Source organism: Babylonia areolata, chromosome 30 (genome assembly GCF_041734735.1).
Source record: "Babylonia areolata isolate BAREFJ2019XMU chromosome 30, ASM4173473v1, whole genome shotgun sequence".
Taxonomy (NCBI): domain Eukaryota; kingdom Metazoa; phylum Mollusca; class Gastropoda; order Neogastropoda; family Buccinidae; genus Babylonia; species Babylonia areolata.
This window is the reverse complement of record NC_134905.1, coordinates 10,372,782-10,394,762: the sequence shown is the minus strand read 5'-3', so window position 1 is coordinate 10,394,762 and position 21,981 is coordinate 10,372,782. Positions and strand designations below refer to the sequence as shown.

At 46.5% G+C, this 21,981-nt stretch overlaps 1 protein-coding gene across 1 annotated transcript in view; it reads left to right on the top strand.

The window, feature by feature from the left end:
• Positions 1-20,558, top strand: part of LOC143275661 (amine oxidase [flavin-containing]-like) — a 109,655-nt gene extending 89,097 nt beyond the window's left edge. The window contains exons 12-16 of the mRNA XM_076579936.1: positions 1,495-1,606; positions 1,964-2,061; positions 13,744-13,855; positions 14,398-14,460; positions 15,990-20,558. Coding sequence (XP_076436051.1) covers positions 1,495-1,606; positions 1,964-2,061; positions 13,744-13,855; positions 14,398-14,460; positions 15,990-16,130 — 526 coding nt within the window. The 3' untranslated portion in view covers positions 16,131-20,558. The remainder of the gene's footprint in view (positions 1-1,494; positions 1,607-1,963; positions 2,062-13,743; positions 13,856-14,397; positions 14,461-15,989) is intronic.
• The last annotated feature ends 1,423 nt before the right edge of the window (positions 20,559-21,981 follow it).

Below are 21,981 nucleotides of genomic sequence, written 5' to 3'. Positions count from 1 at the left end.
AAAACATTCATATGCAGTAAATACGTCGATGATTATTTAAGAAACTCTTTTAATTCGGCGGTGAAGGATATGTTGCCTTTGCGTCAGGCACACCGCAACATGTTTTGTCAAGATCTTCACACACCAGTCCAGACAAGGCTGGCCGAAACTCAGTGAAATGGTCGATTTAATTTTTCTCTCATGTTCATTCTAGTTAATTCAGTGTCCACTTTAGAATATTCATATGCAGTAAACACGTCAATAGTGTAGTTAGTGTCACTGCATGTGATCTGTCCAGAACTGGTATTTCTTTTCTTTTAATTGCGAACAAGAAAAACGAGGTCATATCGTCTTCTTGCCAGACATAGCCCACGTTCTGGAAACTGGGAAGGGGTAATATAGCCCTTTTGGTTCTGGATTTAGCATCAACGAAATAAACCGTTGAAGATCCGGAAATACGGCTAAATCAGGAGACGGTCCAACCTATTATTGGAATGACTTAATATTTTTTTCCTACTATGTTTAAGCCAAATTTGGTATTGGCAGACAAAATATTTCCAGATAAAATGGCAATGTTATAGTTTACCACGGACACACACACACACACACACACACACACAAGGTTATAACATAGACTCACTTTGTTTACACAAGTGAGCAAGTGAGTCAAAAATACCCATTGCAATCATTTCAACACACATCCTTACACAAAATACAGTTGTCTCCTAGCAGAAACATTGCAATGAACCAGAAAATAATACTGCACTGTATTGAGCATTTCACATATCACCTGACGTTCGGTGCAGCAGTTGTTTGTGTTGACCTGTGAGCAGAACCAAAACAGCATGCAGGTACATACTGCTGATTGATTGATTGATATAGCCCCTATCTTCGGTCAGAGACCAAGCTCTGAGTGCTTTACAAACACGGATTCACTCGTAGCTTACCTGAATAGAGCCGACTGACTGCAGCTTTTACGTGCTTATCATTCGTTTCCTTTGTCATTCAGCCAAGCTTCCAGTCACGCGCGTGCGCGCGCGCGCGCGCGCGCACACACACACACACACACACACACACACACACACACACACATGTATATTAGTGTGGATTTTATTTCGAATATTTGCCAGGGACAATTCAATTGTTTTCGTGGGTGATTTAACATGATCTTGTGCATGCTACACACGGGACCTCGGTTTATCGCCTCATCCGAACGAATAGCGTCCAGACCACGACTCAAAGATTAATGGAGGGGTCGAAATTTCTGGCAAGTATGGCCATATTCAATCATGTATCCTAAGATTATCTCGCTTTCCAGGCGTCCAAAACGAAACAGCTTGACCTTAAGGGCACAACCAACAGGCGGACGCGTTACCACTAGGCCACCACTCCACAATTTTTCTCCACTATTTCATACATTACCTAACACAAAATACTGCTGTTTTGTTGCGACCCGTGAGGAGAACCAAGGCAGAGACTATGCAGGTAGACAGTGTGTGTTGTGTGTTTCATCAGGTTCGTGCTGTCCGACACGGCCCGGGCCTGCTCCACAATGAGTGTGGAGGAGAGGAAACGACGCATCAGCCAGGCGTACGCCAAGGCCTTCCAGTCTGCTGAAGCCTTGCATGTAGGTAGCTTAGTCAGTCAAGTCATGTCAAATCAAAATGATCTTTATTGAGGGTAAAAGAATAAGCTTGTACAGCCTTTTTTTCCTTTTTCTATCTTGCCCTCAGTGAGTGTGTGTGTTAGTGTGTGTGTCAGTGTGTGTGTGTGTGTGTGTGTCTGTGTGTGTGTTCGTTCTTCAGTTTAACGTCTTTTCACAAAAAGTGATATTAGACGAAGGTAGGGGAAAATTCGAGGGAGGGAAAAGAAATTACTGTGTACGCATGCGAGCATGCGAATGTGTGTGTGTGTGTGTGTGTGTGTGTGTGTGTGTGTGTGTGCGTGCGTGTATGTGTGTGTGTGTGTGTGTGTGTTTGCACAGCCGGTTCACTACGAGGAGAAGAACTGGTGTGAAGACGAGTGGTCGGGGGGATGCTACACCGTCATGATGCCTCCTGGTTTCCTCACCACCTTTGGGCAGTGGGTCTTCATGTCTGTCTGTCCGTCTGTCTCTGTCTGTCTGTCTCAGTGTGTCTGTATGTCTCTGTCAGTATGTCTGTGTCTGTCTCTGTGTGTCTGTCTGTCTGTGTCTGTGTGTGCCTGTCTGTTCGTCTGTCCGTCTGTCTGTGTGTCTGTCTCTGTCTCTGTCCGTCAGCGTCTGTCTCTCTCATTCCTTACCCCGCTTCCCATAATTCCCTGTTCTCTTCCTTTTCTACCCTCTGTCATCGTCTCTTTAGCTCTCTCTTTTGCCTGCATCACGAAAGAATTGACTGTACAAAGATGCATTTATCATATTCATTTAAAAAAAAATTATATATATATATAAAATAAAATTTAAAAAACCCATAAAAGGGAGAAAGAGTGAATCTTTCTAAAAACAACAACAACAACAACAACAATAATAATAATAATAATAACGAGAAGAAGAAGAATGCAGATTGACGCTCACACTTCCCAGGCAGGCAGCTCGCTGCGTTCATTCAAAAAAAAAAAAATGCATACATAAACATGCAGGAATCAAGAACGCCATACACGAACAAGCGTGTGCTCACACAGACAGGCAAACACACCCGCACACGAACATGCACAACCATCAGAAGCCCAAGAATCCCATTAGTAAATGACAGGCAGAATGGAAGGGATGTGAAGTGAGAGATTTTTTTTAACTGAACTTGTGAATCTCCGTGACGGATTCTTAGATGGCAACTGGGGGCCGTTTGATCTTCTGTTCACGGGAGACCACTTACCATTTGGTATACCTACATCTAGAATTCCGTCCAATGTCGATTCTGAGCGGGCACGAAGTGTGCAATGTCCACGACTGAGACATTACTTATACGTGTTGTGCAATGTTGTGTGACCTTGTGTCTCAGTGCGAGAGAAAAATCATCTTAATCCGCCGCAGTACAAACTGCATGCACGTGCACATAACACAGCACAGCACAGCACAGCACAGCATACCACAGCACAGCACAGCACAGCACACCATACCACAGCATAGCACAGCACAGCACACCATACCACACCACACCACACCACACCACACCATACCATACCACACCACACCACACCACAGCACACTACACCATACCACACCACACCATATCACACCATACCACACCACACCACACCACACCATATCACACCACACCACACCACACCATACCACAGCACAGCACACCACACCACACCACACCACACCATAGCACACCACACCACACCACACCACACCTCACCATAGCACAGCACACCACACCACACCACAGCACACCACACCACACCACACCACACCATACCACACCACACCACACCACACCACACTACAGCACACCACAGCACACCATACCACACCACACCACACCACACCATACCACAGCACAGCACACCACACCACACCACACCACACTACAGCACACCACAGCACACCACACCACACCACACCACACCACACTACAGCACACCACAGCACACCACACCACACAACACCACACCACACCACACCATACCACACCACAGCACACCATACCACAGCACACTACAGCACACCACACCACACAACACCACACCACACCACACCATACCACACCACACCACACCATACCACACCACAGCACACCATACCACAGCACACTACAGCACACCACACCACACAACACCACACCACACCACACCACACCACACCACACCACACCATACCACACCACAGCACACCATACCACAGCACACTACAGCACACCACACCACACTACAGCACACCACAGCACACCACACCACACAACACCACACCACACCACACCACACCACACCACAGCACACCATACCACACCACACCACACCACACCACAGCACACCACACCACACCACACAACAGCACACCACAGCACAGCACACCACAGCACACCACAGCACACCACAGCACACCCACACCACACCACACCACACCACACCACACCACACACAGCACACCACACCACACTACAGCACACCACACCACACCACACCACACCACACCACACTACAGCACAGCACACCACACCACACCACACTACAGCACAGCACACCACACCACACCACACCACACTACAGCACAGCACACCACACCACACCACACCACACCACACCACAGCACACCACACCACACTACAGCACACCACACCACGCCACACTACAGCACACCACACCACACTACAGCACACCACACCACACCACACCACACTACAGCACACCACACCACACCACACCACACTACACCACACTACAGCACACCACACCACACCACACCACACAACACTACAACACACCACACCACACCACACCACACTACAGCACACCACACCACACCACAGCACAGCACAGCACAGCACACCACACTACACCACACCACACTACACCACACCACACCACACTACACCACACCACACCACACCACAGCACAGCACACCATACCACAGCACACCATTACCACACCACACCACACCACACCACACCACACCACACCACACTACAGCACACCACAGCACACCACACTACAGCACACCACACCACACCACACCACACCACACTACACCACACCACACCACACCACAGCACAGCACACCATACCACAGCACACCATTACCACACCACACCACACCACACCACACCACACCACACCATACCACACTACAGCACACCACAGCACACTACACCACAGCACACCACACCACACCATACCACACAACACCATACCACACCACACTACACCACACCTCACCATAGCACAGCACAGCATACCACAGCACACCACAGCACACCACACCACACCATACCACACCACACCATACCACACCACACCACACCACACCACACCACACCACACCACACTACAGCACACCACAGCACACCACACCACACCATACCACACCATACCACACACTACAGCACACAACACCACACCACACCACACCATACCACACCACAGAACACCACACCACACCATACCACACCACACCACACCACACTACAGCACACCACACAACACTACAGCACACCACAGCACACCATACCACACCACACCACACCATACCACAGCACACCACACCACACCATACCACACCACACCACACCACACCATACCACACCACACCACACTACAGCACACCACAGCACGCTACACCACACCACACCACACCACACTACAGCACACCACAGCACACCACACCACAGCACACCACACCACACCACACCATACCACACCACACCACACTACAGCACACCACAGCACACCACAGCACGCCACACCACACCACACCACACCACACTACAGCACACCACACCACACCACACCACAGCACACCACACCACAGCACACCATACCACACCACACCACACCACACCACACTACAGCACACCACAGCACACCACAGCACGCCACACCACACCACACCACACCACACCACACTACAGCACACCACACCACACCACACCACACCACACCACAGCACACCACACCACAGCACACCATACCACAGCACACCACACCACAGCACACCATACCACACCACACCACACCACAGCACACCATACCACACCACACCAGACTACAGCACACCACACCACACCACACCACACCACACCACACCACACCACAGCACACCACACCACACCACACCACACCACACCACACCACACCACACCACACCCCACACCACACCACACTACAGCACACCACAGCACACCACACCACACCACACCACACCACACCACAGCACAGCACACCACACTACAGCACACCACACCACAGCACAGCACACCACCCCACACCACACCACAGCACGCCACACCACACCATACCACACAACACCATACCACACCACACTACACCACACCTCACCATAGCACAGCACAGCATACCACAGCACAGCACACCACACCACACCACACCATACCACACTACAGCACACAACACCACACCACACCACACCATACCACACCACAGAACACCACACCACACCATACCACACCACAGCACACCACACCACACTACAGCACACCACAGCACACCACACCACAGCACACCACACCACAGCACACCACACCACACCACACCACACCACACCACACCGCAGCACACCATACCACACCACACCACACTACAGCACACCACAGCACACCACAGCACGCCACACCACACCACACCACACCACACCACAGCACACCACAGCACACCACAGCACAGCACAGCACACCACACCACACCACACCATACCACACCACACCACACTACAGCACACCACAGCACGCCACACCACACCACACCACACCACACCACACTACACCACACCACAGCACACCACAGCACACCACACCACAGCATACCATACCACACCACACCAGACTACAGCACACCACAGCACACCACAGCACAGCACACCACACCACACCACACCACACTACAGCACAGCACAGCACAGCACAGCACAGCACAGCACAGCACACCACAGCACAGCACAGCACACCACAGCACACCACACCACACCACAGCACACCACACCACACCACAGCACACCACAGCACACCACACCACACCACAGCACAGCACACCACACCACACCACAGCACACCACAGCACACCACAGCACAGCACACCACACCATACCACACCACAGCACACCACACCACACCACACTACAGCACACCACAGCACACCACACCACACCACAGCACACCACACCACACCACACTACAGCACACCACACCACACCACACCACACCACACCACACTACAGCACACCACAGCACACCACACCACACCACACCACACCACACCACACTACAGCACAGCACACCACACCACACCACACTACAGCACACCACACCACACCACACCACACCACACCACAGCACACCACACCACACCACACTACAGCACACCACACCACACCACACCACAGCACACCACACCACAGCACACCACAGCACACCACACCACACCACACCACACCACAGCACACCACACTACAGCACACCACAGCACACCACACCACAGCATACCATACCACACCACACCAGACTACAGCACACCACAGCACAGCACAGCACAGCACAGCACAGCACAGCACAGCACACCACAGCACAGCACACCACACCACACCACACTACAGCACACCACAGCACACCACAGCACAGCACACCACAGCACACCACACTACAGCACACCACAGCACACCACAGCACACCACACCACACCACACCACACCACACTACAGCACACCACAGCACACCACACCACACCACACTACAGCACACCACACCACACCACACCACACCACACCACACCACACCACACTACAGCACACCACACCACACCACACCACACCACACCACAGCACACCACACTACAGCACACCACAGCACACCACAGCACACCACACCACACCACACCACACCACACTACAGCACACCACAGCACACCACACCACACCACACTACAGCACACCACACCACACCACACCACACCACACCACACCACACCACACCACACTACAGCACACCACAGCACGCCACACCACACCACACTACAGCACACCACACCACACCACACCACACCACACCACACCACACCACACTACACCACACCACACCACACCACACCACAGCACACCACACTACAGCACACCACAGCACGCCACACCACACCATACCACAGCACAGCACACCACACCACACCACACCACAGCACGCCACACCACACCACACCACACCACAGCACGCCACACCACACCACACCACACCACACCACACCACACCACACTACACCACACCACACCACACCACACCACAGCACACCACACTACAGCACACCACAGCACGCCACACCACACCATACCACAGCACAGCACACCACACCACACCACACCACAGCACGCCACACCACACCACACCACACCACACCACAGCACGCCACACCACACCACACCACACTACAGCACACCATACCACACCACACCACACCACAGCACGCCACACCACACCACACCACACCACACTACAGCACACCACACCACACCACACCACACCACAGCACACCACACCACACCACACCACACTACAGCACGCCACACCACACCACACCACACCACACTACAGCACGCCACACCACACCACACCACACTACAGCACACCACACCACACCACACCACACTGGGGGGGGGACAGGTGGCACCAGAACACGAGGTGCCATATCATGTAAATCAATGCCTGAAGAATTTGAAATATCTGACATATATGTGCGAATGGTTTGTAGATTTGAATTATTTTCTGCATTTTTTGGAAAATCAATATCAGACCTAATATTCAATTCCTCAAATTAATCCACTGTTGTACATCTCACAATGTACTTAGCAGAACTTAATTTTCTGATTTCATCTAGTGGTAGAATAACCGCAAGTTTATAGGCTTCTGAGGTCTTAGTATGCACAGGTACCCCTAAAGCCAGTTTCACAGCTTTACTGTCAATTATTCGCAGCTTCTTTAGAAACGTCGGCAGAGCAGAAAAGAAGTTTTCTTGACCGTAGGTCAATCTTGATCTTACGAGAGATGTCGCTAAATGTAAAAGAATTTTGGAGTCTTGTCCCCAAGGAGAATGACTTACAATTTTTAAGAAATTTAAATTTTAACTGCTTTAGTCACCATTGAATCAATGCGTTTCTTCCAGTTTAGTTTTGAAGTAAATAGGATCCCAAGAAATTTTATTTCCGTCTTGAAAAATATTTCACGTCCTCCCCCCAAAAATCGTGGTAGTTTGCTGGGGTTATAACCATTATTAAAGAGGATCAAATGTGTTTTTTCTGCAGAAAACTCAAAATCATTAGAGTGCATATAGCTACTCAGTCTATCGAGGTCACCCTGAAAATGTTTGTGTACATAATTGATGTAATGTAGGCTTGTCCTTTTCCTCAAGGACGTCTGAATCCATATAGCAATATCGTCAGCATATTGTGCCAGCTTGGTAGATGATGAAAACATGTGTGTAAATCATAAAGCGTAATGTTGAACAACAATGGAGAAATAATGGGACCCTGCGGGATTCCCATGTTTATAGGTCTAGAGGTTGATAAAGTTACTCCCACTTTTGCCACTATATCTCCCACTTAAAAAGGATTTAACATAGTCATAAACATGACCCGACAGACCAGTTTGTTTCAGCTTAAATAACAGTCTGCTATGCCATACTCGGTCATAAGATCGAAGAAGGACGCAAGGATACTTTTTCGCTTAGAAAACTGTTTTTTTTAATTTGGGTAGTGAGACGGATCAGATGATCAGTTGTAGATCGTTTCCGGAATCCAGTTTCAGCTTACGGAATTATGTTATTTTTGTCACAGTAATATACCATTCTAATATTTACAATTTTCTCCATGACTTTCCCAACGTGGGAGGTAACCGAAATACGTCTATAGCTCGAAGCTTCTGTATTAAAACAGAGTAAACCTCGAACAGCATTCTACTGCAGTACACTTTAAATGTATTACGCAACACAGAAAAGTATAAGACAACATAGTACATAACACCGCAACACAAAAGTACTTAGTACTGACGGTTGCAGAGAAATGAAGCAAAGAGAGCTGAAGAATACACTACAATACTGTAAACACAATATATCACTGCACAATACGACACAACACATTGCCACACAATACAATATTGCACGACACGACACAACACATTGCCACACAATACAATATTGCACAATACGACACAACACATTGCCACACAGTACAATATTGCACGACACGACACAACACATTGCCACACAACACAGTATTGCACGACACGACACAACACATTGCCAAACAACACAGTACTGAACGACACAACACATTGCCACACAACACAGTACTGCACGACACAACACAACACATTGCCACACAATACAATATTGCACGACACGACACAACACATTGCCACACAATACAATATTGCACAATACGACACAACACATTGCCACACAGTACAATATTGCACGACACGACACAACACATTGCCACACAACACAGTATTGCACGACACGACACAACACATTGCCAAACAACACAGTACTGAACGACACAACACATTGCCACACAACACAGTACTGCACGACACAACACAACACATTGTCAAACAACACAGTACTGCACGACACAACACATTGCCACACAACACAGTACTGCACGACACAACACAACACATTGCCACACAACACAGTACTGCACAACACAACACATTGCCACACAACACAGTACTGCACGACACAACACAACACATTGCCACACAACACAGTACTGCACGACACAACACAACACATTGCCACACAACACAGTACTGCACGACACAACATAACACATTGCCAAACAACACAGTACTGCACGACACAACACAACACATTGCCACACAACACAGTACTGCACGACACAACACAACACATTGCCACACAACACAGTACTGCACGAAACAACACAACACATTGCCACACAACACAGTACTGCCCGACACAACACAACACATTGCCACACAACACAGTACTGCACGACACAGCACATTGCCACACAACACAGTACTGCACGACACAACACAACACATTGCCACACAACACAGTGCTGCACGACACAACACAACACATTGCCACACAACACAGTACTGCACGACACAACACATTGCCAAACAACACAGTACTGCACGACACAACACAACACATTGCCACACAACACAGTACTGGACGACACAACACAACACATTGCCACACAACACAGTACTGCACGACACAACACATTGCCAAACAACACAGTACTGCACGACACAACACAACACATTGCCACACAACACAGTGCTGCACGACACAAGACAACACATTGCCACACAACACAGTACTGCACGACACAACACATTGCCAAACAACACAGTACTGCACGACACAACACAACACATTGCCACACAACACAGTACTGGACGACACAACACAACACATTGCCACACAACACAGTACTGCACGACACAACACATTGCCACACAACACAGTACTGGACGACACAACACATTGCCACACAACACAGTACTGCCCGACACAACACAACACATTGCCACACAACACAGTACTGCACGACACGACACAACACATTGCCACATAACACAGTACTGCACGACACAACACAACACATTGCCACACAACACAGTACTGCACGACACAACACAACACATTGCCACACAACACAGTACTGCACGACACGACACAACACATTGCCACATAACACAGTACTGCACGACACAACACAACACATTGCCACACAACACAGTACTGCACGACACAACACATTGCCACACAACATAGTACTGCACGACACAACACAACACATTGCCACACAACACAGTACTGCACGACACAACACAACACATTGCCACACAACACAGTACTGCCCGACACAACACAACACATTGCCACACAACACAGTACTGCACGACACAGCACATTGCCACACAACACAGTACTGCACGACACAACACAACACATTGCCACACAACATAGTACTGCACGACACAACACAACACATTGCCACACAACACAGTACTGCACGACACAACACAACACATTGCCACACAACACAGTACTGCACGACACAACACATTGCCACACAACACAGTACTGCACGACACAACACAACACATTGCCAAACAACACAGTACTGCACGACACAACACAACACATTGCCACACAACACAGTACTGCACGACACAACACAACACATTGCCACACAACACAGTACTGCACGACACAACACAACACATTGCCACACAACACAGTACTGCACGACACAACACAACACATTGCCAAACAACACAGTACTGCACGATACAACACAACACATTGCCACACAACACAGTACTGCACGACACAACACAACACATTGCCAAACAACACAGTACTGCACGATACAACACAACACATTGCCACACAACACAGTACTGCACGACACAACACAACACATTGCCAAACAACACAGTACTGCACGATACAACACAACACATTGCCACACAACACAGTACTGCACGACACAACACATTGCCAAACAACACAGTACTGCACGACACAACACATTGCCACACAACACAGTACTGCACGACACAACACATTGCCACACAACACAGTACTGCACGACACAACACATTGCCACACAACACAGTACTGCACGACACAACACATTGCCACACAACACAGTACTGCCCGACACAACACAACACATTGCCACACAACACAGTACTGGACGACACAACACAACACATTGCCACACAACACAGTACTGGACGACACAACACAACACATTGCCACACAACACAGTACTGGACGACACAACACAACACATTGCCACACAACACAGTACTGGACGACACAACACAACACATTGCCAAACAACACAGTACTGCACGACACAACACATTGCCACACAACACAGTACTGCCCGACACAACACAACACATTGCCACACAACACAGTACTGCACGATACAACACAACACATTGCCACACAACACAGTACTGCACGACACAACACAACACATTGCCACACAACACAGTAATGCACGACACAACACAACACATTGCCAAACAACACAGTACTGCACGACACAACACAACACATTGCCACACAACACAGTACTGGACGACACAACACATTGCCACACAACACAGTACTGCCCGACACAACACAACACATTGCCACACAACACAGTACTGGACGACACAACACATTGCCACACAACACAGTGCTGCACGACACAACACAACACATTGCCACACAACACAGTACTGCACGACACAACACATTGCCACACAACACAGTACTGCACGACACAACACAACACATTGCCACACAACACAGTACTGCACGACACAACACATTGCCAAACAACACAGTACTGCACGACACAACACAACACATTGCCACACAACACAGTGCTGCACGACACAACACAACACATTGCCACACAACACAGTACTGCACGACACAACACATTGCCAAACAACACAGTACTGCACGACACAACACAACACATTGCCACACAACACAGTACTGGACGACACAACACAACACATTGCCACACAACACAGTACTGCACGACACAACACATTGCCACACAACACAGTACTGCACGACACAACACAACACATTGCCACACAACACAGTAATGCACGACACAACACAACACATTGCCACACAACACAGTACTGCACGACACAACACATTGCCACACAACACAGTACTGCACGACACAACACAACACATTGCCAAACAACACAGTACTGCACGACACAACACAACACATTGCCAAACAACACAGTACTGCACGACACAACACATTGCCAAACAACACAGTACTGCACGACACAACACAACACATTGCCACACAACACAGTACTGCACGACACAACACAACACATTGCCACACAACACAGTACTGCACGACACAACACAACACATTGCCACACAACACAGTACTGCACGACACAACACAACACATTGCCACACAACACAGTACTGCACGACACAACACAACACATTGCCACAGAACACCAGACAACACAGCACCAAACAACACAACATACCACACCAAACTACAAAGCCAGCCCACCCATTGGTGAGTGTTGCAGAGCACTGAGACAGCCGGTGGGCAGAGTGCACTTTGCCGGCACAGAGACAGCCACCCAGTGGACAGGCTACATGGAGGGCGCAATCCAGGCCGGGGAGAGGGCCGCAAGAGAGGTCTGTTTAACACTTTAAATAGCCCAGGCTAATGATGATTTGATAAATTATGATGATAACTACAGATAAAATAAGCACAGCAAAGAAACACTGTCCAATTTTTTAAAGTCACTCATCCCTGGTGCACGTACCTGCATGTATACTACTCACGGGAGCAGACACGCGCGCGCACGCACCCCCCCCCCCTCTCTCTCTCTCTCTGTATATATATATATATATATATATATATATATATATATATATATATATGTAACTATCTGTCTATCTATACATTTTTAACGTTAAAGGCATGCATATTCCCAATTTAATGTAACTGATTGAAGAATATGCAATGAATTAGGGAGGGAATTATTTTTGAATAAGTTTTAAGCAGTGTGTTAAAGACAGGAATGATTTAAGCATGACTGCCACAGAAGGTATGGATGCGTGCATGTGTGTGCGCGAGTATGTAAGTGCGTTTGCGTGTGTATGTATGTATATATGTATGTATGTATGTTTGCTTTATGTACGTGTACGTTCCAGTGTGTGCATACGTGTTTCAGATTCTTCATCTCAAGGGTCTCATATCGACTGAAGAAATTTGGCAAGATGAACCAGAAGACGAGGTCAGTGTGTGTGTGTGTGCACTCACATATGCGCACCCATACGTGCATATGTCGTGTGTGTGTGTGTGTGTGTGTGTGTGTGTGTGTGCTCGTCCGAGTTTGCACGCGAGCATGCTGGGCATTGCACAGGAGTCAAATGTACAAAATCAGTACGTGTTGAGATGTGAAGTTTTCATGCAACACTAGTGTGTTGGTGATGGATGTTTTAATGGTGATCATGTATTTTGCTTCTGATTAGTATACCTTTTGCGACATGTATTGTTGCCCCTGCATGGATTGTTGCCCCTGCATGGATTGTTGCCGGCGACAATACGTGCAGCCCTCACTGCATGTTTGACGCCCTGGTCTGCACTGGTGCTGTTGTGACGAGTGAGTGAGGAGTAACTTTTACGACCAACCATAGTCATTCAATGGCTGTGCTCTTGCAGATAAGATGATACACACACACACACTCTCACTCACTCACTCACTCACACAGAGTGACAGTTGCTAAAGCTGACCAGTTTACTGCCCATCCACCTTGACTTTATCGATCGACTCAAGATCCCGAACCCACTGGTTGAGAAGTTGTGACGTAACTTTACGACCCAGCTGACGTCGTTGAAGGGTTATGCCCTCGCAGATAAGATAACACACACACACACACACACACACACATGCACACACACACACACACACACACACACACACACACATGCACACACACACACACACACACACACACATGCACACACACACACACGCACATACACACATACACCCACACACACACAAGTTTCAAGTTTTAATTATCCTTTCACTCCTGTTGGAGTATGGAGGATCACTGCAAAATAATCTTTTCATGCCCAGAACAAACATTTCCAAATACACAACAATGTGACATAAAAGTTGAGAAAACACAAAATGTCTTTTAACTCCAAAAGTATAACCAGGCAACATTTGCAAATCTAAACACACACACACACACACACACACACACATGCAGACATGCACGTGCATTCACACACGTTCACACACACGTCAAATCCACCTGCCCCCTATCATGCCCCCTCTCCCACAACACACCCTTTTACATAAACAGGAGTGTCAATTCAAACAAACACACGAATTACACACGTGTGCACATGCACACAACAACAACAACAGCAGCAGCAGTGCAGAGGGGCGACAGTATTTGCTGTGAGACTGCACGTATTGTCGCTGGCGACAAACCATGCAGGGGCGACACTACATGCCGCAACATACTCTTCGTAAAATTCCTTTATCACATGCGATTGTGACAGTGTATGCTGATGTCTTGCAGACCACTAGTGCAGTATTGGTCTGTTTGGTTCGCCTGTGATTCCGTTTCCAGGCTGGTGATGTTAATGTCATACTTGATCACGTAGAAATACTACTGTTTTCTACAGTTTGTGTTTTCATGTGACGTATGCGTATCTGTATATATATATATATATATATATATATATATATATATATGTGTGTGTGTGTGTGTGTGTGTGTGTGTGTGTGTGTGCATATCGTTGCAGGAAATCAAAGCTCAGCCCCTTGACCTTACACTGTGGGAGAAAGTGGCGCCCTCTGTACCCGGCTTTCTGCGCATTCTCTGTTTCGTCACCATGGCGTCATCATGTGTTGCGTGGAAGCTTTGTCGCCATCGGTTTTTGTGACCCTGTTCCTCCAGCATATCTTTTTTGTGTGGTTTATTGGAGAACACTCCTTGATCGATTAATCACCTGGTGGAGTGTCTGGTTTGACGATTTCCTGTTTTGGCCGAGTTCTCCATTGGATCACGTGAGAAAATTCTAATAGATGAAATCCTCGTTTCATGTGCCCACGCTAGTTTGTGTTCAGCATTTTTAATTAATGGAATTTTACTTGCCTTCGCCTACTTTTGTTATGTTTTGTTTTTATTCATGGCTTTTCCATTGTTTTCACTGTAGTTCTGTTAAGCTGATGAATGTTAAAAGTGTAGCATTTCCAGAAAACCCTAGGGACTACTGGACCCGGTTAGGTTCCTGCCGTGCAGTTATCATCTGCAGCGATTAGCGTCATGCATTGCTCACTGTAGTGTTGAGGGTTCGATCCTTACCACTGTTCAAAGTAATGTTTTTGTTGTTGTTATGTGTGTATCACGCCTGTGGGTGGAAAGTGGTCTTCTTCGTGCGTTGCAGCACCCTCGTCACTTCGTTTCTGTGGGTGTGCATGTTGGGCATGTAATTGTTTCAAAACACAGACTTTGATTACAGGAACTTTAACGTGAACACTATCTTGATCCCTGTCCCGTGCATGCGTATACACGAATGGAGTACGGGCACTGTCAGGTCTGCACGTCTGTTGACCAGGGGGTGGGAAAAGTCTGGAATACTAACTTGGGACTGGTACACACAGAATACATCGGGATGTATAACTGCTCATGGGCAGCACACGTTTTGTCCCTGAACAAACCTTGGGCTGCCGAGAAAGCACTAGGAACAAGGGGATCTTTAACTGACGCAGAGCTGTGTACAGTTTAACACCGTAAGTAAAACCACTCCAAGTAATCCTCCTTGTGGGGTGAGGAGTGTCTACACTACGTCTGTGCGTATTCAGATATACGTTATTCCCAGTTTTTAACGCTTTGCAAACCATAGCAAGGGCACCAGCCGCCGTGGCGAAGTGGCTAGCGTCGCGGACTGACGGCTGGGAGGACGTGGGTTCGAATCCCTGCGGAGGTGACCTGTTCCTACCCAGAGTTGAGTGTGCTGTGGGCTTAAATGGGGAGACTGGGACCACACAGTCGAGTGTCATCCACTTCAAGGATGTGTCTTTGGGTGTGTTGCTCTAATTACCTGATCAACAGTGCCAGTGTCTGTATCTCTCGGGCCTTGTTAACACCGGGATATCATTATGACAGGAAGCGTAGAATACAGTCTTGTCACGCAGTCTCAAACCAAAATGGACCTCCATATCAACATCGTCATCGTCATCCTCATCCTCCATCATCATCATCATAAACAAACCAGTCTCAAAGTCTGGCATTCCATGCCCTGTTCTCATGGTGACCTCAGTTTCGATGCCTCTCTTGACCTCAGTTTCGATGCCTCTCCACTTCCGTGCTTGGTGTGAGTCCTGTCAGTGTCTTCAGTGTCGACAGATTCATGGGGGGCTGTTGTTTGAGGGACGTGGTGGCGGTCTCCACTATGGGAGGGACACTCGCTCAGTCTGGCTCCGCGACTAAGCCATTATTGTCGTCAGTAGGGGGCTTAGTAGGTGGTGTCCTAAGTACGTTAAATCAGAACAGGCACAACTGACCACCCCTGAAGGGACTCAGCAGCAGTGCAGGGTCTCCTCTGGTGTGTGGCCTCTTGACGAATTAACATCGATGGCTCCCTGCGGACTGCCGACGCTGGAACTGTGATGGACGAACCCAGGTGTGGCCGTGTATTGGGGAATCTAAATGAGCGGCGTGGGAGCAATGCTACTGAAACGGTGCAGATGATGGGGCAGCAAAAAACAAAAACAAACAAACAACAACAACAACAACAACAACAAAAACAAGAGAGGCTAGGTCTTCAAGACTCACTTGTCATACACTTTAAAAAAATCTAATCGTTAAAATGTGTTCTGTATTTGTTAGTATAAAGCTTCCGGTTAAAAAAAGAAAAAGAAAAAAAAACCTGACGGCAGATTCGAATCCTGCGTGTTCGGGTGAGAAGAAACTGTCTTACCCAACACACTATCGTGGCTCCTTAACTGACGTTCAAAAATTTAACATTTAAACATGCTTTTTTAAAGGGCAATAAAAGCGATTGCGGTATTCGCAGTGAGAATGCTGTTTAAATCATATTATTCTGGTGTATCTTGGGGGAATCAAAAAATCTTTAAGGGCAATTAAAATTCTTTTTAAGTCCGCGGTAAAGGAGACGTGGCTATCACCGCCATCACACTGCAATATTTAGCCGTTTTCTCTGGATCTAGATAGATGTACAAGTTTAGTTACACCCGCCGGGAATGTACCACACGGTCGATTCAATTTCTCTTTCATGTTCATTCTAGTTTTATAGTTTTAAAGTTGATATGAAAATTGAGTATTTTGTTAAACTAACATGTAGAGCCAAGTACAAGTACTTCTAAACGTCGTATGAAGTGAAAAGGACTTCATTTTGAGAAAAGTCAAGACTGGAAATTTTTACGTTTCATCAAGGGTATTAACTCTCATGGTTTATTATTTTTAACTGTGAATTCCGACTGATTTTGTTGATATTTTTATGGCAGTTTGGGTCATGACCCAGTAAGTGATCAGGCGTTCACAAATCTTTCTTTGAATAAATATTTAACGGTCTCCTTCTCCAACTTTCCATCATATCACATGTTATCGTGTATTGAATATAGGATTGAACCGGCAGGTCAACAACTTGAAACAAAATGGCGACCTTCGCGAGGAATATGAGCAAGCGCTTTGAATATGTATAAATATGTGTACGCAATTGATTTTTGCCTATGATATTCAGGGCTCAGCCAATAGATCTATAAAGTCCACTCGTAGTATTGATTTTAGTATTTTCCGAAAAAGACCACTTGGGCGAATGAACATAGTGAAAGCCCTGTACACTGAGAGTAAAACACACAAGCTTTTTATGTATTGAGTATAATTTCAGAATGTAATATTCAAGATGAGAAAGATCAGTTTAAAACAAATTAACCCCCCTAGCAATAAGATTAATTTCCCTTTTTTACTATCTGCAGCAAAGACATGCACCAGAAATATAACTTCCGTACTTAGCAAAAGAAGTTCTTGTTTGAACAAGAACAACAAAAAATGACTGCTCTTGTTGTTGTGTCAGAATATCAAATCAAAGTGCCAAGTTTAGAGAATAAAAAATATATATATATAAATATAACAGTACAGTTTGCTTTCGGTTTTTATCAAAATCGACTACTGTGTCCGCATGAAATGAGAGAGAGTCATATGGAATAAAGACCATAAGAAATAATTAATACAAGTATAACTTTTAAAGAGAAAGGAATATTTGAAAAAACATAAACAATATTCTATTGAACAGACAATATGAAACAGCTCTATGAAAAAAAAGTTGCGGGTAAGAAATCAAGGTAATATTTTCTGAAGCGCAAAGTGCTCTGAACTATATCAGAGTAGTGTTACATTGACAAGCAAATACCAAACCCAGCAATATCTTCTCCGATCTGAACGGGTTAAGTCTGGGTGAATTGCTACCGAAGAATAGACGGCATTAGGCCTAGTATGCTTAGGCCCATATTTAGAAGAAAAAAGGTTCTCATTCTGGAATTGCGTGCGTCTGGGTCAGTATGTGATAACAATGACCTTGAAGGAAATCTGTTTTGAAAAAATGTCAGTTCGTCTCTTTCCCTGTATATGAGTTCTGTCTCTCTCCCTGTCTCTGTTTATATGTCTGTCTATGTCTGGTGTGTGTAAAAAGATTTGCATGCATGTGTTTAATGTGATTGTCTAATCGAGGAAGATGGTGTATGCCTTCATTTCAGATTCACTGATGCATATTGAAGGACGGCACTTTAAAAGCAGTTTTTCAGTTTGTTTACACACACACACATGCACACAGAGACAAACACATACACACTCGTATACACGCACATGCGTGGACGCGCTCGCACACACACATACACACACGTACGCACGCACGCATGTACACACACACCCACACCCACACCCACCCACCCACACACACACACACACACACACACACACACTACCGTCGGATATCACTTACCAGTGAAAAGACGTCAAACTAAAGAAAGAAACACACACACACACACACACACACACACACTATCCTCAGAATAACCAAAAAGAAAGACAAAGTGAGAATAAAATTAGCCAGTGTAGAAGCTGTAAGTTTCTCAAAAGTTCTACTTTGTTTCTGTTAAACTTGACTTTTGTTTTCAAGTTTGATGGTGCTTTGTTGTTGTGTTTTTGTTGTTGTTTTTATAACTTTTTCTTCGTTTGTTTTCGCTTTATTCTTCTTAAGCAGATGTTTAAAGTAATCAGATTCATGCGGGATGTTTGAGCTGTTTAAATGCATGACACGTTTATGAATAATACCAAGTGTAATCAGTGGAACTGCATTGTTGCTTTTATTATGAGTGTGGGGAGTGGAGGACTGGGAGAGCTGAGTGATGGTTATATCTGTGCACATGACAGGAATAACCTCTGTGTGAATTATGCACATCCTTCCGATTTCCTGCGATGTCTGTTTATGTCTTTTGCATGTTCCAGCCTCGAACACCCAAGTGATCCTGAATCCAAGCAAGTATAAAACAAAACCCTTTGCTTTAAGACCTGTAAGTATTTTGTGGAATGCATTCAGTGTAGGATGGTGGATGAAGAACGGCAATCGATGGCCTGATCAAAGTAATCATATTTGTAAACAAGAAAATGAAAGGCGGAGGAATGAGAAGAAGTCAGTAAATACCACAACTTGGTAGAAATAATTATCGAGATTTTCCATTACCTTTAACAAACAGAACGTGTCTGCCTAGTTTTTTCCAGCACACAAGAGTCGGAATGATCTTCCACTAATTCCATGAAACAAAGCATGAACAGAGAGGAAAAGATTCAAGGCACTATGTTCATAATCCATTAAAAATAACATCTAATGAATGAATGAACCTGATTTGTACATGGGGCGTAAAAGTTTCCACACTCAGGTTGTATATTCACGACACCACACACCACAAAAGATGGAAACAACACGAAACAATCCAATCCCTGTACAGATTAAAAAAAAAAAAATTTTAACCGACCATACACACATTGTAATTGGTTTACAAAGTTAAAAAGAGAAGAAACACAGAGATTAGTCACTGTTTTCACAATCTCTCATGTGCAGGAAAGTATATGTGGAGTGTTGTTGGTTTTTTGTGGAGTGTTGGCCAAGAGGCAACTCATCTGCCTAGGAAGCAAGAATCTGAGCGCACTGGTTCGAATCACACCGGCAGTCGCCAGTATTTTCTCTCCCTCCACTAGACCTTGAGTGGTGGCCTGGACGCTAGTCATTCGGATGAGACGTTAAACCGAGGCCCCGTTTGCAGCATGCATTTAGCGCACGTTAATGAACCCACGGCAACAAAAGGATTGTCCCTAGAAAAATCCACTTCGATAGGAAAACAAATAAAACTGCAGGCAGAAATAAATACAAAACATGGGTGGTGCTGTCAGTGTAGCGATGCGCTCTCTCTGGGGAGATTAGCCCGAATTTCACACAGAGAAGTCTGTTGTAACAAAAAGAGTAACACAAATACAAAATAACAGGTTCAGTATAAACTCTACGATTTCAGTTTCTCAAGGAGGCGTCACTGCAAAAATCTGTGTATACCTACGCTACAGCACTTCTGCTAGGCAGCTTATCCAATGTACTGGTCAGGCCTTGAGTGCATGTATTTATATTTCTGTACCTGTCAGAGTGGATTCCTTCCACAGAATTTTGTCAGAGGACATTTTTGTTGCCATGCACCAAGTGCGTGCTGCACACGGAAACTCGG